Consider the following 23,213-nt stretch of genomic DNA (forward strand, 5'->3'; position numbering starts at 1 on the left):
ACGGCCATTTTGTAATTCACTGCAATTTTGTTTTATTTGGCAATAGTAGTATCATGACATACTTTACATTTATGGTTATGGGTGCAAAAGACTTTAGTATTTAGCTTCAAGTGTAGGTAGTAGTTGACTTTATGATACATTTCTTGGAAGTTGTAAATATTAGCCACACTAATCCTTTAATTTGTCATTTATTCCTGTAATTTGTTTCCTGCCGTGCAGGGAAACAAGTTGTGGGGCGGTAGATTTGTAGGGAGCACTGATCCCATCATGGAGAAGTTCAACGCATCAATCTCATATGATCAACGCATGTGGGATGCAGACATCAGGGGCAGTAAAGCCTACGTAAAGGCATTGCACAAAGCCAAGCTGGTCACTCAGGAGGAATTGGTGCATATTCAGGGCGGCCTTGATCAGGTTAGCTGGCTTGAATGTTTGCTTCCTTCTGTGAATCCTTTTCAATATTTGTGGCCTAACAAGAATGGTGAGTTTTTTTGTGTGGGACTGATTCAGCGTTCGGGGAAATGAAAACTGTTTTACTGAAAGAGTAGCCTGTAATTGTGATGTTTAAAAACACTAACAATTCTCCTGTTCCTGATACATTTGTACCGGCACTGCACACACTACCCTGTCAGTGTCACTGTAATTTCCAGCAGATGGGCTACAGTCTGTAATTGTATACCCACAATGTCATACACCAGCAATCGTCAACTGGCGAACCGTGTCTGGATGCGGACCCAAGAAAGAATTTCGTAGCACCTTGAAAATATATAGTAGCAGAAAAATTATATCTTAAACATACCTGTAGTTTCATGATTCTAGTTTTTTTAAACATTAACCAGGATGGTTTTTGTCACAGATCCTCTGTTATAGCTTATCCAGTCACATGCATTTAGTAAATTATTTAGCTGAAGCAGCTCATCAGGCCAGAGACTAGCTACAGGGCTAGAGACATTAGGTCAGAAAGAGTTTTCACAAACTTTACTTTCATAGACTTTACTTACCATCTCTGGTCTGATTATCAAACTGATGACAGATTTTAAAAAAAGAAAAGTCGACTGTGAAAATAGAATGTTTAAAGACTGTTTGGGGCGAAGAGGTGTGTGTTTATTCTCCTCACGTCAAATTAAAACAGATGTGTTTCATCTGTTCAGAGTCTGTGGCACAAGTCAAAAGTGGTAATGGAAAGTACCATTATAAAACATTACATAGACAGAAATTCCTCATTAAGCATAATAGTTAAGCGTAACATGTAACGGATGTTGCCATTCAGTCATATTTTTGCTTATTTGGACCATCATAGACATGTTTTGTGATACTCTGGTATGGTGGGTGGACATGATAAACTCACAGCTGTATGTTCATTTGTACACAACAACAGTAGCCCAGAGTCACATGACACCATTGATGGAGGTCATTGTGTACAAACTAAGCCAAAAAAGTACCTGTACTTATTCATTGTTGTGTTGCTTCACAAAACCTGTTTCCCACAGTGTGGAACTGTCTACCTCTGTTGTGCTAAATCAGGTTTTGGGTGAATGGTCCAGTGGTACATTCCAGATCAAGCCAGGAGATGAGGATATTCACACAGCCAATGAGCGTAGACTAAAGGTGAGCTTCACTGTATTGTCAAACCACAGTTTGCCTTGATTAATTTGGCAGATTTTTTTATCCAAAGCAGAGTCTTGGGCAGAATTTGATACAAGCATAGTTGAGGGTTTTCACCAGAGCAGGAGATCTGAACTCGCAGCCTTCCTTTCATCAGAACTTTAATCATGGAGCTCCAATTGGTGCTGAAATAATATACTTGCTTATGTGGTTTTATGACACTGCATGATACACTTGTGTATAAAATGGACAAAATGAGATGCCTAGATAGTTCAAGTGCAAGTTCATTATTTATTTATTTTTAAAAAAAATACATCATTGCATGACACACAAGTACATGAAGTGGGATGTATGGTACATTTAGTAGAGACACCTAGCAAAACTAGTAGTCTAAAATGTTATTTTATATAACTATCAGGGAATTTAATGCAATATATACAATAAAAATAAACATACATGTCATATTAGTGTAAGAACAAGCAAAATATCAAGAAAAAATCACTGATTGCTGATGTCTTCCTGTGTGATTCAATTGTTGTACAAATTGCCTACTGTTCTGTGAGAAGTAGTCACAGTTCAATTAGATGAACCCCAAACTACATGCTTCAGGCAGGATATGGAACTGCACAGTGGTGTCATGAATCAGTGGTGCTTTGAATTATTACCGGTGTGTGTCTGTTTTATAGGAACTGATCGGAGAGGCAGCTGGAAAGCTTCATACTGGCAGGAGCAGGAATGATCAAGTGGGTCTCAGTTTGTACACGATCTAGGCGTTTTACAAATATGTAGACCAAAGCAATGTTGAATACTTGAATCTGATTGGTCGGAAAGTGTTGATTTTTCTTTAACAGCGTCGAGATTTCTTTAAGAGTAGCTCTGACAGTAGTGCTGGCTGTAATTCAAATCACAGGTTTATATTAATGTTCTCATTATATGTTATTATATATCTGAAGTAACGGCTCATACACATGGTGGACATGCTACATAATCAAAGGCTAATAATAAACTAATTAGAAACATGCAGTTATTCAGTAAATAAAAACGTATAATAGTTGATAGGATGAAGCTTTCTGTAAGGAGATGTTTATTTAACATTTATTGATCCCGTCTCAGGACAAAATGTAACAGTCAGTAAGTTTCTACCATGGGAGACATTTTGTGACATGCTGTGTTTTGGAAAATAATCAAGTTCAGGGTCATAACACTAACAGTAGTTTTGTAATCAGACCTCATCACACCACCCCGTTGTTGATCATTTTCCTCTAACAGCACACCCCATCATGTTTTATTACATACTTATTAATTACCATTTGTGTACATTTAGTAATTTTATTTAGTAAAGTTATTTCTTCTTATTATTGTATGTTGCTTGAATAGGTTGTGACAGATATGAGGCTGTGGTTGCGGGATGCTATCACCACTCTGAAGGGAAACACCATCCAACTTATAACTACCATGGTGGAAAGGGCAGCCATGTAAGAACATAAAAATAATGTGAATTCATATAAGATCTTCATATATATATATATATATATATATATATATATATATATAATATGTACATACACACGTGGTCATCTCGTCATCATTCCATGATTTTCTCTGCTCTGTAGAGAAATCAACATCCTTTTTCCTGGATACACTCACATGCAGAGAGCGCAGCCAATCAGATGGAGCCACTGGATTCTCAGGTACACTTTCACACAGCGAATATGCACAATGTACATGATGAAGATGACTTAGTATTTGCATTTAGTTAGTTTTTTTTTTGAGGCTAGTGACAGAAAAACTTTCACCATGACTGATACCAAAGCACTTTTCATTTGTATTTGACAAAACAACAAATAGCAATAAATACATACACTAATCAGCCATAAAATTAAAACCACTGACAGGGGACATGAATAGCATTGATTCTCATTACAGTGGCACCTGTCGGGGGGTGGGATACATTTTTCAGCAAGTGAACAGTCAGTTCTCGAAGTTTATGTGTTGGAAGCAGGGAAATTTGTGGAATATTTGAGCTGTGTTCATGCAGGATCAGAAATAAAACATCACACAAATTTTGCAGTAAGGCACAAATCCAGCAGAGTGTTGCAGGTGTCCGGATTAGTCTAAAAGCAGATTATGGCACGAGCACATTTCTGGAGGCTGTTTCTCACATTTTGCATCTTCCAGATTTTCATAGTATCTGGTAGAGTGAGTAGACTCAGAGTAGACTCGTTGGCAATGGAGGCAGCACTGCTGACGCTGTTTGAGTCAAGTTCTACTTTAAATAATAATCCAAATAAGCCAAATAATCAATATGTGCATGAAGCATATTCATGGTGCTGTTGTTTCAGTCACGCAGTGGCACTGAGCAGAGACGTGGAGCAGCTGGAGGAAATCAGGAAGCGGGTCAACGTTCTGCCTTTAGGAAGGTCTGTCCTAATTCTGACCGTGCATACTTTCAAGTCTATACGATGCACTGTACTTGCATATTCATCACTTCACTTGAAGCTTCAATATCTTCACATATGGGGCAGTGGTGGCTCAGTGGTTAAAGGCTCTGGGTTATTGATCAAAATGTCAGGAGTTCAAGCCCCAGCGCTGCCAAGCTACCACTGTTGGGCCCTTGGGCCCTTAACCCTCAATTGCTCAGTTGTATAAATGAGAGAAATGTAATTTGCTCTCGATAAGGGCATCTGCCAAATGCCATAAATGTAATGTAATGTAATATATTTATTAGCAAGCCCACCATGCAAGTAAAAGCTCCAGAGTTCTGCCTCGTACAATGTTTTGGCTGCCTGAAAAGTGAACGTGACCTTGTTAAATGTAGTAGCTAATGTAATGTACTAAAGTATGGTAAGCTATTTAATACATAACATTAATACAGCCTAAGGGAAATGCCAAAAGTAAACATATAAGCAGACAATGTAAGCATATAATCATTGTTCTCTTCTTCAAAGCGTCAAAGGCACAGGATGTTTGCACTTTGGCAAAAAATAGTCTACACAATATGGTTATCTATTGATTTCAGTCTGAATGAATTATGTCTAATTATTGTAAATGTTGTTTTATAGTGGAGCCATTGCTGGGAACCCCTTCAACATTGATAGGGAACTTCTTCGGAAAGGTTTGGGCTTTTTTGGGGTTTTTTAAAAATGTTTTTTTTTTTTTTTGGGGGGGGGGGGGGGGTTAGTGGTGTATTATGTAGATTAAACTCAAATGATTTATTCAACAACCATTACATTAATTTCTGTGTTTGTCATATGTATTGTACATAATCAAAGTGAGTTCTTAGGTAGTTCAAATTCATGTTCTGTTCTTTATATTCTCTGCTGCATATTCTGTTCATTTTTCTCCATGGTTTTAAATTCTCTGCAGAACTCAACTTTGACGGGATCAGCATCAACAGTATGGATGCAACCGGACAGAGAGATTTCGTCGGTATGTTTCTTGCTTAAAGTCTCTTAGGAATGCAAATTCAGCATTAGCTCCACACAATGATGGCTGGTCACGATATTTAATAAGAGGGCTAAAAATAATTCTACCACCTACCAGTAGATTGGTGTTGCCTTTATTGGTGAAACTATTATAGTTGAGCCTTATCACGCGTTCACAGAGGAACATTAAATTGAAAGATCGATAAGGAACATTCTTTTTTTTTTCAGTTAGAAAGCACTATAAACAGGTATGTTGTGTTCAAACCACACAAAACATATGATTTTGTTGTCTGTCGCTGTGTGTAATTTGTATATTGATTGGGACATTTTTAAAGCAAGTAATCTGGAACCTTGTTCATGTTGATTGTACCCATTATAGTCTTTCACATGCACCTTCTCGCTGACTGTTGATGAAGTATTATGGAGTCAGAAAAGCAGGCTTAAATAAATCAGCCCTGTTGCACACAATTTTCAATCACCAGCAAAAAACACTTGGATACCCCTAGCTTAGGGATACTATCCATTTAGACCAGTCGGCCCTGGCTCCTCCAACTTTACATTGAAAGTGGAAAGTTAGATTCAGACATTAACCCTTGTGCGTCAATTAAAAAAAGTTACACATAGGTCCACAGAGGACATAAAGGTCCATAAAGACACACAAGGGCTAAAAACGTAACTAATAATAATAATAATCATCATAATTCCATAGATTTATATAGAGCTTTTTTAGGCACTCAAAGCGCTTTACATTGTATTGGAGGAAATCTCCAACCACCACCAATCTGTAGCATTGTGACACACCAGCTATTGGTGGAGAGGAGAGTGATGTAGACAAATCAGGGATGGAGATTATCTTTATTGAGATATATTCAGTTTGTGTGATTTAAAAAAAAAATTAAAAAATTATTTTTATGGCAGCTGAGTTCCTCTTCTGGGGATCAATGTGTCTCATGCACCTCAGTAAGATGGCAGAGGATCTGATCCTGTACAGCACCAAAGAATTCTCCTTTATCAAGTCATCCGATTTATACAGGTGAGTATATCGGCTTACAAAAACATTAATCGATGTATATTCATTCTTCATTCATTACATAAAGTGATGTTTATTTAAAAATACCACAGTGTACTTTATAATGTACACTAATAAAATAGCAATATGTTGTAGTCCTTGTTTTCCCTCGTTTGTAAATTTCTGATTCTCATTCCCCAGAGATGTTTCTCTCTCTTAATTACAGTAACAGAATTTGTATCTATTTTGTTAAATTGTGAACTTTAACATGCTTTTGTCTGCTGCACACATTCTGTTAGTAGTGTGTGTAGAAGTGCCATGTTAGTTAGATCTCTGCTTGTGTGTTTGGCGTGAGCAGCACAGGAAGCAGTCTGATGCCGCAGAAGAAGAATGCTGACAGTCTGGAGCTCATCCGCAGCAAAGCAGGACGAGTGTTCGGCAGAGTAAGGCCTAGCAATGAAGAGATTCACTGAAGAGAAATCAGTCCCTAATGACTTAATAATTGACAGTTAATTTTTTTTTACTCTCAAGCAGTTTATACAGCTAAGAGTTGTATACATTATGTTAACATTTTTGTTACATACATTTTTACCATTATTAATCTGTAACTATTGGTTAGTGTGCAGGTTTTATGATGGTACTCAAAGGCCTCCCCAGCACATACAACAAAGATCTACAGGTAAACTGACATTTAGTTTTATAGAGAGAACAGCTTAATATTGTGTACTAGCGTTTGAAGTTCTCTTAGGCACTACTCACCCGTGCGTGTGTGTTTTGTAGGAGGATAAAGAGGCCATGTTTGACACCTATGATTCATTGCATGCTGTACTGCAGGTGGCTACAGGTGTCATGTCTACACTGGAGGTGAGAGTTCTTACAACTACTTGAGTTTATTTCCAGTTCAACCACATTGGGCACTGAAAAATGGCACCAAGTGTATATACATCAGCTGCTATCTTCTTATATCAGAACCTAATAACAGCCAAGCTTGCCTGTTTGTTACACACCTACTAGAGACAACCTGTAAGATTAGAGCACCTTGTTACCTGCTAATGTATATGCAGGGTTAGCAGAAGCATTTCATCTGCTGACTTTGAAACGCTCTTGGACAATTACTCTGAGACAAGCTAACAAAAAAGTGGGGTTGCCCAAAAGTGGCATGTAACTAATCAGTGAATACCAGTCATTCATTCATTAAGGTGTACAATCAAATTGGTTTTGCTGAGGAGGCTGTACTGGGCAGAGACTTCTCTGTTCTCTTCCTCAGAAGGTTCAGGAACCCTATAGCTGATCATGGGAATGAACTATTTCTTAGCACGTCTGCCTCGCACCTCCAGGTTTGGGTGTTCGTGTCCCGCCTTCCCCGTGTGTGTGTAGAGTTTGCATGTTCTGCCTGTGCTTCGGGGGTTCCTCGGGGTACTCCGCTTTCCTCCCCAGTCAAAAGACATGCGTTGTAGGCTGATTGGCATTTCCAAATTGTCCGCTGTGTGTGTGTGTGTGTGTGTGTGCGCGCGCATGATTGTGTCCTGTTATGGGCTGGCACTCTTTCCAGGGTGTCCCCACGCTCGTGCCCCGAGTCCCCTGGGATAGGCTTCTGGTGACCCTGTGTAGGATAAGCGGTACAGAAAATCAATGGATATGGATAAAAAGATACTTAAAGTACCCCTGAAACCAAAATTGGTCTTTCAGAGTGTGTAGTATCCTCTCCCTTAGTGTTCTGGACATCAGTATGTCACTTTGTCACCAATACTGTACATCACAGTTTGTCACTTTTGAGACAATGCTTACATTTTTTTAATGATTCATTCTGGATTAGTTTTCATCCAGTTAAATGCTATCTAGAACATATATGTCCCACCCCCAGGCACGTGTCTCACTCTATAGTAGCAGCCCATTAGCAGCAAATATGGTCATCAGCATTCACTGGTTGAGTTAAAAAACATTTGGAGTTTATTCATTTGGAAGAGGGTGGAATTTGGGGCTGCTCAGTGTCAGTGTTTTGCTACCTCAGAGTGATCAAGACCATTTCTGTCTTTATACACTGTCTAGGCTTCTTCATCAGTAAGAGTATGTAGTATTATTTTATTTACCATTCAGATGCATCAGATCCTTTCCGGTAATAACCTAGTAGCTCTCTGTCACCATCAGTGGCACTGACCTACAAACAAAACTCAAATATGTATGGCATAAGTCCAACAACACATGGCATCTCATTGTCTAGGGTATGATCCTCATTAAAGTTGACAGGCCTGGGAGAAGGTGGCAGTGAGTAATTCTCCACAATTGAAACAAGGCTGTTATTAAAGTCTTTATTGTTCATATTTGGCCAGTTCACAAAGCTCAATTCAAGTTTGTTTCGATACAGTGGGGGTTGTGGTGTATTACGAATGCTATTGGCTGCTAGGTAAATTAGTCAAGCACGCACTGTCACTTTTAACAGGTTTCAATGGAAATACTTTGATTTGCTCTGAAAGTGCTTAATAACATTTTGGAATCTAATGCAGGTCAATCAGAAAGCTATGGAGGCAGCACTCAGTCCGGACATGCTGGCCACTGATCTGGCCTATTACCTTGTCAGGAAAGGAGTGAGTAATTTATCTTCTCACAGTTGCGCATTTGTAATATCGAGCTATTAATTAAATAATCATCCATGTGTTTGTTGTAGATGCCTTTTAGGGAAGCTCATAGCTGCTCCGGAAAAGCTGTCTATCAAGCTGAGTCTAAAGGTGTCCCACTAAACAAGCTTACTGTGGAAGACCTCCATACTGCCAGGTCAGTGCACACACACTCACACACACACACACACACAACACACACACACACACACACACACAGGTGGACTTTTACATTCCATACATGCATGCTCACATTATTTAGTTACAATATCCCTCCTGTTGTATTCTCTTTATGTCACTAGCTTTTCACAGTAATTAGCGTACAATTAGTAGCTGATAGAAACTAGCAAACAATAGAGTGCTTTCAAAGAATGTTTTCACAAGTATATTGTTTTTTTTCTTATGAACAAGTAGCATAACAAAATGACCTCTCATCCACTGCACACCCTCTCTTTCTCTCAACTACTTGTATGCTTAAGAGATCCTTAAGAAGTTTGGCTATTTGGTATTCTACTTAGCTTCATCAGGGTAGTCAAGTAGAAGGTAGAAGTAGAAGGCTACAAACTGACTAATGCTACTTTTCTTGGGAAATAAAGACATAATAGTCCAAATTACAGACTCCTATTTTTTGTTTGTAGTCTAAAAGTATTAGCAAAGAATTTTTGTGCTAAATGCAGATAATAAACCAGTCTCAAAGAACCGCTTTAATAACCCATGCCCACCTCTGTACAGATTTATTTTATGAAAATAATAACAGGGAAATGGACTGTTGCTGAAGATGAATAAATTAATTTAAATTGAGTTATGATTTCCATCACTGCAATGAAATATAAAATACAAATCAGACTCCCTGGCTATTCTTCACAGATCCCCAGATCCCACTTTGAGAACCATGGGTCTGAAAGACTCTGTAGATGTTTAAAGCCAGCATGCTGTCAGCAATCGATTTTAATATTAAAAATATAACAAACTGACAAAGTCATCATCTGTCAGCACCATCTCAATATTCCTCTGATTCCTGGTTTTCTTTTAGTAATGCTATTGTTATTAAGAAATGCTTACAACTCTTTGTAGTAAGATAATGTGTACATATTTTTGTCATTATGGTCCCTGGTCACTAGGTTAGCTGTAGGAACCCAAAGTTGTTTATTTTCATATAACAGCACATGTGCTTTATTCCTCTTATACCACAGCAGTTTGCCAACACTAACAGTTTTTTATTTAGCAGAGAACAACATTGCATACTTTTTTTTTATCCATTAATGGACATGGAATCATGGGCAGTGGAATGGGGGAGGATGCACAATTGTGTATTAGAAAAGCAGACACTGACACTCTCCCCTCTTCTTTTATCTAGTCCTCTGTTTGACAGTGACGTGTCCTCAGTGTGGGACTACACAAGCAGTGTGGAGCAGTACAGCGCCCCGGGTGGCACAGCACGGAGTAGTGTCACGGCACAGATAGAACACATGAGAGCCTGGCTGAAGGTGCACAGTGTATAACTGTAATGGTAACCCTCACAAAGTTAGAACCACAAACATTAGCACATTTTCTAAACCATGTTGTTTTCAAGCTTTATCACATCCAACAGATTCATTGTCAAAATACTTTCTGTTTAAAATTTACTGTAGGGAAACATACAGTACAACATACCTGGGAGAGTGACTGCTATTATTATTATTATTATTATTATTATTATTATTATTATTATCAGCAATAATAGATGAACAAGGAAATAAACAAACTCTAAAATTTAGTATTTTGAGTAGTTTTTGAGTTTGAATGTTGAGGACTTTTAGTTTTGTTTTTTTAAATAAACATTAACATATATCATGTATCACATAATTGGCATTAAAAATAATCAACATAGATTTTTTTCAAGAGCCTCATCAAACTGAAAGACATACTCTACCGAAGATATAATGTCACAGCACACGACATGTATATGACTTAAAATTCCAGCAGCCCAATATAAAACTCCTTCCCACATCCCTACTGTTGTTAACACATGACTTTGCATCTCCTTTCTTTATACATTCATCTTAAATCAGAACATTTTGTTTATTTCTAGCTATAATTCTGGTGGTTTGGGGGAATTTTGGGCTTTCTTTAATGTGGAATTTTGGTACAAGTTTTTAATCATAGTGGGGTACAAAAATATTCTGTTGTCTTGCACAGCATTGTTTTGCATATTGCCAACAAATGAATAAACAGTTTTTTTTTTTTTTAAATGTGCTCAAGAGTACTAGAGTATTTACTGTATTCTCTGAAAATGTGTGTGTTTATCCTGAAATTATAAAGACAATACAAATACATTATGTGAATATACCCTCTATGAGCTCAAATATACAGAGGAGAAACAGACACAGAATTACTGGTTCTGATGATGTACAGGAACATGCCATGGATTTGTACACTATGCGCCCATTTAGCTTCTGCACTGGGCGGAAGTTGTCAATCATGGGCTTTCCCTTCTTGAACCACATCTGCTTTGTTACGTTCACCAACTGTGGAACACAGACAAACAAAAATGGTGGTGAGGACTGGAGGTATCCTTGTGGTGGTGAGGTATTTTCCTATGCTAATGATGCTTTCTGGTAAAACACTTGTCATATGCCTAATCATATATGAAATTTGCCATTCAATATCCATGAGAGCATGCTCAAAACTACGATCCCCAAGGGTTATAAATGGCTGTGGTCCATTTTGAAGTGATGACTTCATGAGTAAGCTGTCCTGCCTCCTAAGGCTACACCCTACACCATGAGAAAATATAGGCACAATAATGTAATTTTAGGGCTGTTCAGTGGGTAGCATGGCCGCATCAAAGCTCCAGGGAACCTGGTTCAATTCTGAGCATGGGTTGCTGTCTGTGTGGAGCTTCACATGTTGTCAATGTCTGTGTGGGTTTCATCAGACATCTCTGGTTTTCACACATGCCGGAGTTGCTTATGCTAAATTGTTCATGTGTGCATGGTCCACTGTGATGGACTAATGTCACATCTAGCTTGTATTCCTGCCTTACGCTATCCCAGCGTTACTGGGATAAGCCACCACTATCTTGACCAGGATAAAGTGGTCACTGAAGGTGAATGAACATAACAGAATTTTTCCATGGTGGAGATGTTTTCTTATCTCTGACACATACTTAAATAAGAACAAATCTCTCAGTTTAATAATGAATGAATGGACTAAGCAGCAAAAACTTCACTATGCTGTTGCTGGTCACATTTAGTATGCCACTTGCCACAAGGTGCACTTGCCTTAACTTTGTAAATTTACAAATAGCATAAATGACAAATGGGCGGCTGTGGCTCAGGTGGTAGAGTGGGTTGTCCACTAATTGTAGGGTTGGCAGTTCGATTTCTGACCCACATGACTCCGCATGCCGAAGTGTCCTTGGGCAAGGCACTGAACCCCAAGTTGCTCCTGATGGCAAGCTAACGCCTTGCATGGCAACTCTGCTACCATTGGTGTGTGTGAATGGGTGAATACGAAACAGTGTAAAGTGCTTTGTAGAACCGCTAAGGTTACAAAAAGTGCTATATAAGTGCAGACATTTACCATTACCATTTACAAATGCACAAGATACAAGGTACACCTACAGTACATCAAAGAGCTTATTTGCTGCAGTGCTTTCTTCTGTTCTATTCACTGTAGTTGTAATGTGCTATTACAAAATGACTATAAGTAATGTTTTCTACTTGAACTGACCAGCATTTAAAGATAAGCTTGTTTGTTGTCACGGCCATTTTGTAATTCACTGCAAAGTATCTCAGGAGCAAAGTGTCCATTGGTTGTTCTTTCAGAAAAGACCATTTTGAAGGGCCCACTAAAGGAAATGTTCTATATCATATCATTTTGGAAAGAACCTATAAATAGTTGCTGTGGATGGTCCCCATTCGAAGTGCCCTGGTTAGAGTTCATCACTTTAGAATGAACTGCAATTAATGTCACTCACCTCATACAGTAGGTTGCCAGATTTAATTGACTTTTTTCTAAGGGGGTGCTGGGTTGCATTGTATTCATCTCCAAAGCCAATCAAGAATTAAATCCCACCCATTTCACTCCCAAGAATCCTGGAGATATATTGCCAGATTAGATTGTCCAACATGATATTTCCAGTGATTTCTAGTGATATTGGGTTATTCAAAACCACCCAATTTGGCATCACCTCCCATAGTGGGATCTACTGATTCACTTGCCTTCCACATATAGAAGCAACACAGGATTTTAATTGAATCAAAATGAACAGTGGCAGTAGTTTAGAGGACCCATGTACAGTCTGTGCCTACTCAGACTGGTCATGAGTTAAAGATAGAAAAGTTCTCTACCTGTTGTTGGCTGATGGTAAAAGACTCCTGGAAGATGGTCCAGAGGATGGCCTCATTGCAGCCTGGCGTGGTCAGCGAACCTGAGTAACGGTAGTAACTGGAAAGCTTCTCCAACGAAGGCAAGATATCAGTCATCCGGAATTCTGGGACAATACTGGTGTTCCCTTTGTAAGTAGGATAATCGCATAGCACACAATTTGTGAGATATGGTTTCTTTCCCTTACCTCACAGTTTACTAACATTATTGCCAATTTTCACACTATTGTCTAAGCAAGAGGTTCTCAACCTTTTGCAACCAAAGCCCTCCAACCTCCCCTATCATGTGGCATGCCCCCACCCCCACCATATTGGTGGAGACCAGGTATAACAATTATCTATTCTATATAAAATCTATCTATCTATCTATCTATCTATCTATAATCTTTTTTTGATAGATAGATTTTTTTGCTTTTGTGTTTTTGTACTTTAATTACTTATCATAACTTTTATGACTTAAAACTATTTAACGGACAGGTATGGAACATGAATGATCAAAAATGTTTCTGAACATTAGGCTATAACTACTTTGAACAAGAGAACTAGGTTGTAATACCGTGGACTATTTTACATGTAAAACATGTTACGTTCCAATCGTCTTGCGTTCTAAAAACATTCACATAAGAATGATGTAACTGATCTAAGTCTTCCTCTATTGCACGACAGGAAGAAAGTTGAGGGCTAACCAGACAGAAATGTCCTAGACATGTCCAATTTGAAGAAAAGATGTGGCAGTCGGATTCACGTGTCTCAGAGGAAGTGTTTGCTCCACCCTCTCTGGCTTGATAATTGCTGTGTGATAGGGGAGATGATGAGGCTGGCTTCATGTATCAGAGGCTGGCTTCATGTATCAGAGGCAGCATGTGTTAGCCTTTACCAACTAGCCTTTGGTAGTTGTCATGTGATAGGGGAGAGATAGTAGGTGGATGGGAATTAACAAATGACCAAGTCATGATAAAATGGGAGTAGAAATCTAAGGAAAATGGGGTAAAAATCCCAAAATGGGGCAAAGAATCCTGGAAGTCCAGACAAGTTAACTTCTGATACTGTCTACAGGAGCTCACCATCATATGGAATTCTTCCCAAAGCCTGAATCACTTGATTGAATTTCTGGTTTTCTTCTGTGGACACCTAAGGCAAAGAACAAGGACATCATGCCATCATTAATAGAATAGATAAGCATGGCAGAATACTGTGCTACACTGAGACACTCCATCAATCAGAAATGCCCAAAGTTTGTTACCTGATAGAAGAAGGCAAGACCTGCTACCCCTTCTATATCATTCATGGCTTCCTTCAGGGTTGTGTACTGCTCTTTTATATGAACAATATGGAGCTTTAGGATAGAAGAAACACAAATATATATACATATATATATATATATATATATATATGGCAATCATGGTTTAACAAAGAGCAAAGCATTTATGTTTCTGCTTTGAAACTAAATTTGTGATTGTGATTTGTGATCTCACTTCCATGGGATACTGTTCCCCATCTACAGTGTGTTCTGAGCCTGGCCCATCATCCACTCCCCAGTGTAGATGCAGCTGAATGGCCTTGTAGGTGGCAGGCAGATCCCCACCTCGGATCAGCAAAGATGGAGGTAGTGCAAACACAGCTAAGGAAGTGCAAAATGTTACAAACAAGAAGGCAAATGCTGCACACGATTTAAGTATTTTGTTGCTCATCACTTTTATATTTCTTATGATGCTTATAATTATGACGAGTTCTTATAATGAGAACCTAATTAAGTATAAGGAAATATACAAACATAGACAAACATACTACTGAGATTGTTAGAACTGAACTGAATGTGACTCAGCTGACACAGATTTGCCTGAAATAAATGAAAAAATAGAACCAATGAAACTGCGGATTCACCAGTATTTCCAAGGTTCTGCACAGTGATGTTCAGAGTTTGTGTGTAACCTTCGAAGATGATCGGGGTTAGACAGGGGTCATGCCTCGCCTTGTGTGTCACAATGTTAATGGGTGACTGGTTCTGGCCTCCACAAACTGGAAAGTCTTTGTCCCACTGACTGGGCTCTGAAACATCATCAAAATAATGCATAATCAGCAAAGTGGCACAATTGAATTATGGCCAAAAACTCCTTAATTCATTCATCTTTAGTAAGTGCCTTATCCTGGTCAGGGTTGTGGGAGATCAGTTGTCTATCCCAGGACTGAGGACATACAGGAATACATCCTGGGTGGGATGTCCATCCACTGCAGGGCACCATGCTCTCATCCATTCGCACACACTTTTAAACCTAGGGGCAATTTACAGTAGCCAATCCACAGAACAGCATGTTTGTGGGAGTTGGGAGGGCATTGGAGAACCTGGAGGAAAACTATGCAAATACTGGGAGAATGTACAAAACTTCTCAGATTGTAACCCAACCTCAGGATTGAACCAGGGACCCACCATGCCACCCTAGCCAATAAATAAATGGTTGAAAGTTGACTTAGCTTACCTCTGCACTGGTCCTCACATGAGTACTGGCTCTGATAGCACCACTGAACTGGAACAGAGGAAACAATTAGTTGAAATTGGGTTCAACAGTTCATTGGATAATTAAGGAATATCAGCTTCCATAAAAGGTTCTATTTGGAACTCTCTGTTATGGAAACACTCTGTTGAAGGTTTCCCCAGAAGGACAACTGGTATAGTATTTTTTCCTTTGGACACCAGTCCATTAACAAAAGATTCCAGTCGTATAGCATATGGCACCTTTCCTAATTTACACCAACAAGAATTAAATGGTACTATGGGGGAGATAGTAGTACCGTTTGTTGCTGATTATGCACAGTATGCAGACATAGAGCTACTATTAAAAAAAAATTCACAGTGAGGTCATTTCTGAAGTGTTTATGCCATACTTCCTGTAAAGGCAACACCCTCAACTGGTAGAATTCTGAAGGATTCCTGATTTTAGGATTCAAAAAGAAGAGCCATTCTGCAAGCACTTTAACGTTTTTAATAGTGTCCTATTCTTGCATGGTTGCTAACACAGTTTATTCATGGACTTTAGCATTGTTGCATATCATTTACTATTGCTATTATATGTATGTATACCAATGTTTAATAGGTAAATGCCATTTTTGCCATTCAGAGTAATAACAATGGCAAAATATTAGGAGAAAAATGTCTGTTACTTGGTCCCTTTAATAATGACTGCAAGCATTAGATTTTCGAGTATTCTTTGGACTGCATTGTGAGAACACTTCAGATGTGTTATCATTTGAATACTGAGGAAATGCAACGGTGCATGCAGATGGCTGTGATTAAGTAGTTGTGCCCCATAATGATTTTGTACTCTCTCAGATCATACCTTAGGTATAATATATGGCAAAACATACAGTTTGGTGACTTTCAGCCGAAAATTGAAATGCCGCACAAACATTAGATATGTAAGGAATAAAACACTTTGGGCATGCTGTTATAGAAAAATAGTGAACAATGGAGGATGGGTGTGATGCAGCCTGATGCGAAGTGAAGTTACTGTTACCAGCCTGGAGTTGTTTTTTTTCTTATCACAGCATGGCTTATAGTGTTTGTTTGTTTTTAATAAATTAAAAAATGTTATACTTTTTTATCAGTTTATAGTTACATTTACTGTGTTCCTGCCTCACACCTGGTGTTCCTGGGATAGGCTCCAGATTCACAGTGACCCTAACCAGGATGAAGCGGTTCCTGAACATGAGTGAGTGAGTTACATTTAATGTTGTGTAACATCTAGGAAACAGGTTAATTCCTTTTATCACTTATGTCACAGGTTCCGAACCATTCTCCTGGAGTACCCTGTGTTCAGCACATTTTAGTGTTTTCCCTGTTCTAAGACACCAACCTTCACCCAGGATGAGCTGTTAATTATCTAATTGTTGGTAGCACAGAAAGCACTAAAATGTGCAAGACAAGGGGTTTGCCAGGACCAGGGTGACTGTGACTTACATAATAGCAGCTATAGAGTCATCACCTCAACAGCCTTTTTTTCTTCTCACTTGAAGTTAATAAGACAAGCTTCTCATGTTACTATGACACTGCAATGTGCAAAGTCCTCTGTCCTGAAGATTGTCCTGTGTCAGACAACTTCAGACTGTTACAAAGTGCTTACACAAATGTTAAGTTAATGTCTCCTCATGGAAAATTTCATCATAACAGTCATATTTATTTCTTTGTTAAACATGTTTTATTCTGTTTATTATTAGGTTTAGATTATGTAGACTAGAGCATCTGTCAAGTCTCTTTGAATAAGTTTTTACTATAGAAGCGATCATGTATTAGAATGAGTGTGTTAATATGCATAATTTGGCCAAAAGTATGTGGACATCTGATCATCACACCCATATGTGCTTGTTGAACATCTCATTGCAAAGTTTTTCCAGCCTTGGCTGTTATAATAACCTCCACTCTTCTGGGAAGACTTTCTACTAGATTTTGGAATGTGGCTGTGGGAATTTCTGCCCATTTCAGCCAAAAGTGCATTAGTGAGGTTGGGCGTTGACGTTGGACGAGAAAGCTTCGTGCACAGTTGGCATTCCAATTCATCCTGAAGGTGTTCAGTGGGGTTGAGGTCAGAGCTCTGTGCAGACCACTTGAGTTCTTCCATACCAACCCTGGCAAACCAAGTCTTCAGGGAGCTCGCTTTGTGCACTGGGGCATCATCATGCTGGAACAAGTTTGGGCCTCTTAATTCCATTGAAGGGAAATCTTAAAGCTACAGCATACAAATACATTCTAGACAATTGTGTGTTTTCAATTTTGTGGTAACAGTTTAGGGAAGAACCACGTATGGGTGTGATGGTCAGGTTCACAAACTTTTGCCAATACCACGTAAGCCTGAAAATTGTCTTGCAGACGGCATTATTTTCAGAAAATTAATCACCTTCTGACCAATCAGATTCAAGAAATCCACTGGTATTCAGTGATTAGTTGTGTTGGGTTTATATTATGACCACACTCCAATTACTGTGAAAACCATAAACAGTCAAGTCACAATAATTGTACCCCGAGTTCCACTGTCTCCCGTTTTTACCAGTTTTTGTTTTTGAATATGCAGCAGAAAACCCCCACTTCTTTGTCCATGCTGTGACTTCCTGCCAAGGGTTGCGATTAATAATCTCAGTGGTGGTGCATTAACTGAACTTTAACTGAATGTGCTCTAATAAACATCAAAAACAGACAATGAAAGGCTTTGTGGAAAAGAAGTAAGTAAAGCTTCATTTAAAAGGTCAGTGGGAAAAATACTAATATGTAGGCTATATTTAAGCAAGACAATACCACAAGGAAATGTACAGATTAAATACTGTATGTACAGTTCAGAAAAGCAGACCCTTATACAATAGCACTGCTATTTGATTTGATGTGAAAGCAAATCAAATCAAATAGAATGTAAATAATAGACAGAAACAGGTTATTAAGGGGGCCTGGAGAAATCCAGAGGTGATCATTAAGTCTCACAATAAACCTGTTTCTGGGAGTTTTCACACAGATATTGATTACTTTAATACGCAATGTGTGTCCTGACGTCATTATGCTTTCTTACAGTTTCATATACTGAAAGCACTTAAAAAAAAATCGCTGCAATATTTTATTTAACATTATTGCACACTGTTAGATTATACAAAGGATTTTAGAAAACAAAAGCAATGAATGGCACAAAAACATCAAAGTTGAAATGCATCATTTATGATGGACTTGTCGGTGTGCATACATGAGTTTATCATATTTCCCACCTGAGATGTGCAAAAAAAAACTGCACATCTGGAACCATCCATTAACATTTTATTTCAGAAATCAATTCAAGAAAATAATCATTTAATTTACCACAAAATATTGGTACTGTAATTCGCAAGTGCCTTAGTAGAAAAAAGATATATTTTTCTGAATTAATCCTATAAATACACCTCACTACATTGTATATGGATATGCAGGAGAAACCTATGCATTAAATGGACAGCAAAACCCAAACAGCAGCAGCACTAAGTTACAGTATTCTTTTTTGTTTGTTTAACAGTCACACTACTTACACAATATGTATTATCATGACACAATTGCTTTTAAAAAAGTTGTCTAATCATGTGGAAGTCTTACCAGAGTGGAAACATGGAGCAAGCAGAAGACATAACACAAGGAGCGTGGACCACATGACTGCAATAGCAATAAACTCAGTCTGGCATTCGGGGCAGAAGAGCACCTGTAAGGATGGCATAGGAGGGAGGGAGGGAGCGAGTGTGGAGAGAGAGAGAGAGAGACTGAGAGAGAGAGAGAGAGAGAGAGAGAGACAGAGAGACAGAGACAGAGAGTTTGGGTTTGTATGTGTATGTGTGTGAGAAAAAGTGAGTGAGAGAATTTTTGTCCCAGTGTCCACTCAAGAGGCAGGCACTACAGTGTGTCTAGCTGATGAAGACTGATTATGGTACTGAATATGGTAATGAAGTCCAATCTAGAACCTTGGATGATTTCAATGTAATATAATATATTTTATTCAACAATAGATTGAATGGTTTCTGGATGTAGATTAAGAGATCTAATGAGAAAGTCAGAGGTGACATTTACATTTACATTTATTCATTTAGCAAACGCTTTTTCCAAAGTGACTTACAAGTGAGAAGTGACAGTAGCAAGGAACATCTCAGCATGGTCAACAGCATGGTCAACAGCATGAGGAAGACACCAGACTCAAAAGGGAAACTGTCCTCTTCTAGGTAAGATCAGACAGCAAGATCATTACTCTTCTACAAATGTGTACGATATAGTCAAACATCTCCTTGCTCAATGTATCAGCTCTGTTTGGATTAAATGATTCGACAGCTTTTTAAGGACATTTTTGTCATAACGATGCATTGACTGAGTAAGCAGTGTGACTTAAGCAAAAAACAACAGAATACTGTGACTTGTTAAATAGCGCTGATGAGAACTTCTTGATGCTGTTTGGGGTTTGTCGTCTATTTATTGCATGGGGTTTTCCTGCATGTCCATACACAAAATAGTGATGTATATTTCAGGGATTTATGAAGAGAAATTCTTGAGAAATTGTATCAGATCCTCATACAAAATGTGATATAAGACAAAGAGAACATGAGGAAATGCAAAACACTGGTTTTTAACTGATCGTTTCATTTACTGAAGAAACAAGGTTATGCTATGCCTATATCACCTAAGTAATAAAATGTAGTCCCCCCCACCACCCAAACTTGTTGGAAATAACTGGTTGTCTCACTTTTAGCAGCAACAACTGCAACACAAATGACAGATTTATATCAATGCACTTGTTCTCATTATGGTTTCTGTAGTAACAAAGGACACCGAGGCAAATGCTCCACAAAAACAGATTAATTGTGTGTAATCATTGATATAGTGAGGGTTTAATGTGATCTGATGTTTATTTAGCATTTATGCAACAGTCAGAGATAAACCTGTAACCTGTTTTTTTTTGTTGTTGTTGTTGTTTTTTTTTTTTTTCTTCTGCTACAGGAAAGTTTTCAGGATGGATGACTGAGGATGGAGGATTCTTACCCTTAAAATTGACAAGCTGCATTTATTTTGCCTTTTTAACTTAAAGTGAAATTAAAAAGAGAGACGACTGAGGGAACGACAACTGATTTAATGTAAGTGATAATAGGAACTAAATTCTTTCATGGCTGTTCCACAACCATCCATCCATCAATTTTCTACATTGCTTGTCCTGGTGAAGGTCGCGGTGGCAGTATACTAAGTAGGCCAGATCAGACCTCCCTATCTCCAGATACAGATTCCAGCTCCTCCTGTGGGATTCCCAGGCGTTCCCAGGCCAGCCGGGAGATATAATCCCTCCAGCGTGTCCTGGGTTGGCTTCGGGGTCTTCGCCCATGGTAGAGCTGCACAGGCAGCCTCCTGGGTGGCATCCTTACCAGATGCCTGAAGCACCTCCACTGGTTCCTCTCGATCTGGAGAAGTAGCGACTCTACTTCGAGGCTTTCCCAGATTACTGAACTCCTCACCCTATCCCTAAGGGTGAGTCCAGCAACCCTGTAGAGAGACCTCATTTCCGCCGCTTGCACCTGCGATCTTGTCCTTTTTGTCATTACCCAACGTTCATGACCATAGTTGAGGATAGAGAGGTAAATTGACGTGTAAATCGCGAGCCTTGTCCGAGGACTCCGCTCCCACTTCACCACCATGGACGGATACAGCATCCGCAATACCGCAGATGCTCGTGCTCCCCTTTTCCATCCCTCATGAACAAAACCCTGAGGTACTTATACCAATGCTTATACTAAACTAATTATATTTAATGAATAAACATTGTTACCATTGGCATCAGGATGTGCTATTATTGGATAAAGATCAACAGCATGTCCCATCAAGTCTTACTCCTTAAAAATATGTAACATTATATAGTAGTACAAAACACATATTTAAGTATATTATGGTCCTCTTGTATTTTCCTTGCCAGTTTTGCTATCTGGCTTTGCGCAACTCTGCTTTTTCTCTTGTTGTCTGGGAATGCCGCCCTCTGGTGGGATTTTTCAGGTGCTGGGACTGCTGTTGGTTCCCCAGCCATCAGAAGAAGCACAGAATCTGGCTAGAGAAGGGTATTTTTGATGTACAAATAAAATCAGTGATTTTACCTTTGCTGAAAAGATTGTCCGTTCACATGCCTGGTTTCCAGGTCACAGAGGCATGGTGTATCTGGTGAGCATTGCAATGCCAAATCATTTAGAAATAGAGTTAGCCAAGGAAATTGTTATTAACATAAGTTAATAACATAAGTAAATCACTAAAGTTATTCATTAAAGTTCTACAGTAAGACCTTGAGTCATGACTGATATGTTAGAAGACCTGGAATGAATGAGATGAAAGCTTGGGCTAAACCATGCAAACTGCCTCACTGGTTTTAATGTGGTTAACAAGAATGCTGGAAAGTAAATAAAAACAATTCCTACTATAATACAATCATTCTTGCCTACAATTAAGCCCATTTCAATTCATTTCCACTGCTTTAATAACTTTGAATTAACCCCACTGTTAAGGTCACAATACATTATTACAAGGCTTTTATAGCCAGCTTATTTTCTCAACATTTTGCTCCATGGGCTCACATTGTATTAAGTAGCTAATGCCATGAAAATTATTATATCGGAACTGTTTTTGTACCAATACATTTGCAAAACTTGACATTGTCATATTGTCATTATGCTGATGCATTTTATGTAAGGAAAAAACATGATGGGGCATGCTGTTATTGGTAAATAATCTATAATCTATAATGGCGGTGTGCTAGTACCCCAAAATTGATTACATACAGTATAGAACAGCACATTGTGAAGAGTTTTATTCTTCTTGTACTAGAGCAATTTGTTAAACCTTTTTTTTTTTTTTTTTTTTTTTTTTTTTTAAATCATTTATTAAAGAATGAGGTCATATTTTTACCAATTTATGGTTATGGTTACTGTTGTGGAATGCATGTGAAACAAGTTTATTCCTGTTAGCAATTATCAATAACAATTACAAATAATAGTTCCCTCAGCAGCCTTTCCTTTATTTTCTTTCTCTTGGTGTGAATAAGACAAAGAAAATGAAGCTTGTCTTGTCTCAGTGAAGCTGCAAAGCTCTCTTCAACACTTTTCCATGGTGGAAATCATGAAGCTTTATTCTACTGTTACAGACCTGTACATTTGCTGCTACTGTACTTGTAAATATTTTGTTTCATTTCTTGTCACTATTATACACTTTACCTGGCTGCTACTGCAATATCTGCTATGTCCACATATGGTATAAACTAATCTGCTGAATATGGTCATAGTACAGTATGTTATGTTTATATTCACAGCATTTTAAAAAATTATATTGTTATTCTTTTTTGCACTACCGCGTACATCGGGCACTTCTACACTAGAACTATGTACTGGTTGGCGATATACTGTCACTTACTGTGCCCATTGTCCTGTTTTAGTAGTTACTGTACTGTCTTGTGTTGTTTGCACACGTTTGCACGTGCACCTTATGTAGACTGTATAGGTCTTTATTGAGCTCTGTGTTGTCTCATGTGGTTAATGTGTTGTTTAATGTAACCCCATGGTCCTGGAGGAACGTTGTACCAGCTGTATATGGTTGAAATGACAGTAAAAGCCACTTGACTTGACTTGGAGACTCCTTCCAAAAATGCTAAGTAAACATCTCACAGAAAGCTTCTATAACAAT

The 23,213-nt window shown here is 38.5% G+C and overlaps 2 protein-coding genes across 2 annotated transcripts; one reads left to right on the forward strand and one right to left on the reverse strand.

Moving 5' to 3' along the window:
- Positions 1 to 151: 151 nt before the first annotated feature.
- On the forward strand, positions 152 to 10,387 carry LOC128622555 (argininosuccinate lyase-like). Its single transcript, XM_053649166.1, has 15 exons — positions 152 to 414; positions 1,525 to 1,608; positions 2,292 to 2,348; positions 2,983 to 3,080; positions 3,219 to 3,296; positions 3,948 to 4,025; positions 4,668 to 4,720; positions 4,972 to 5,034; positions 5,949 to 6,063; positions 6,398 to 6,482; positions 6,659 to 6,718; positions 6,820 to 6,903; positions 8,544 to 8,624; positions 8,705 to 8,811; positions 10,012 to 10,387. Exons 1-15 carry the CDS (start codon positions 268 to 270, stop codon positions 10,154 to 10,156), a joined length of 1,335 nt encoding a protein of 444 aa, XP_053505141.1. The 5' UTR covers positions 152 to 267; the 3' UTR covers positions 10,157 to 10,387.
- A 560-nt stretch (positions 10,388 to 10,947) lies between these two features.
- On the reverse strand, positions 10,948 to 15,577 carry ca4c (carbonic anhydrase IV c; the record flags this gene model as incomplete). The annotated part of the gene is made up of 7 exons (XM_053649404.1): positions 10,948 to 11,161; positions 12,989 to 13,152; positions 14,089 to 14,155; positions 14,268 to 14,360; positions 14,500 to 14,645; positions 14,909 to 15,073; positions 15,502 to 15,577. Coding segments are annotated over 7 exons (903 nt in total), but the record flags the coding sequence as incomplete, so codon positions are not given.
- Positions 15,578 to 23,213: the final 7,636 nt, after the last annotated feature.

Source organism: Ictalurus furcatus, chromosome 18, assembly GCF_023375685.1.
Source record: "Ictalurus furcatus strain D&B chromosome 18, Billie_1.0, whole genome shotgun sequence".
In the NCBI taxonomy this organism is placed as follows: Eukaryota; Metazoa; Chordata; class Actinopteri; order Siluriformes; family Ictaluridae; genus Ictalurus; species Ictalurus furcatus.

Excerpts from the sequence above, each read along its gene's own strand:
- LOC128622555 (XM_053649166.1), top strand. The coding sequence starts at position 268 with ATGGAGAAGTTCAACGCATCAATCTCATATGATCAACGCATGTGGGAT. Across the intron at positions 4,721-4,971 it reads TAGGGAACTTCTTCGGAAAG|AACTCAACTTTGACGGGATC; the intron begins GTTTGGGCTTTT and ends AATTCTCTGCAG. Across the intron at positions 8,625-8,704 it reads ATTACCTTGTCAGGAAAGGA|ATGCCTTTTAGGGAAGCTCA; the intron begins GTGAGTAATTTA and ends TGTTTGTTGTAG.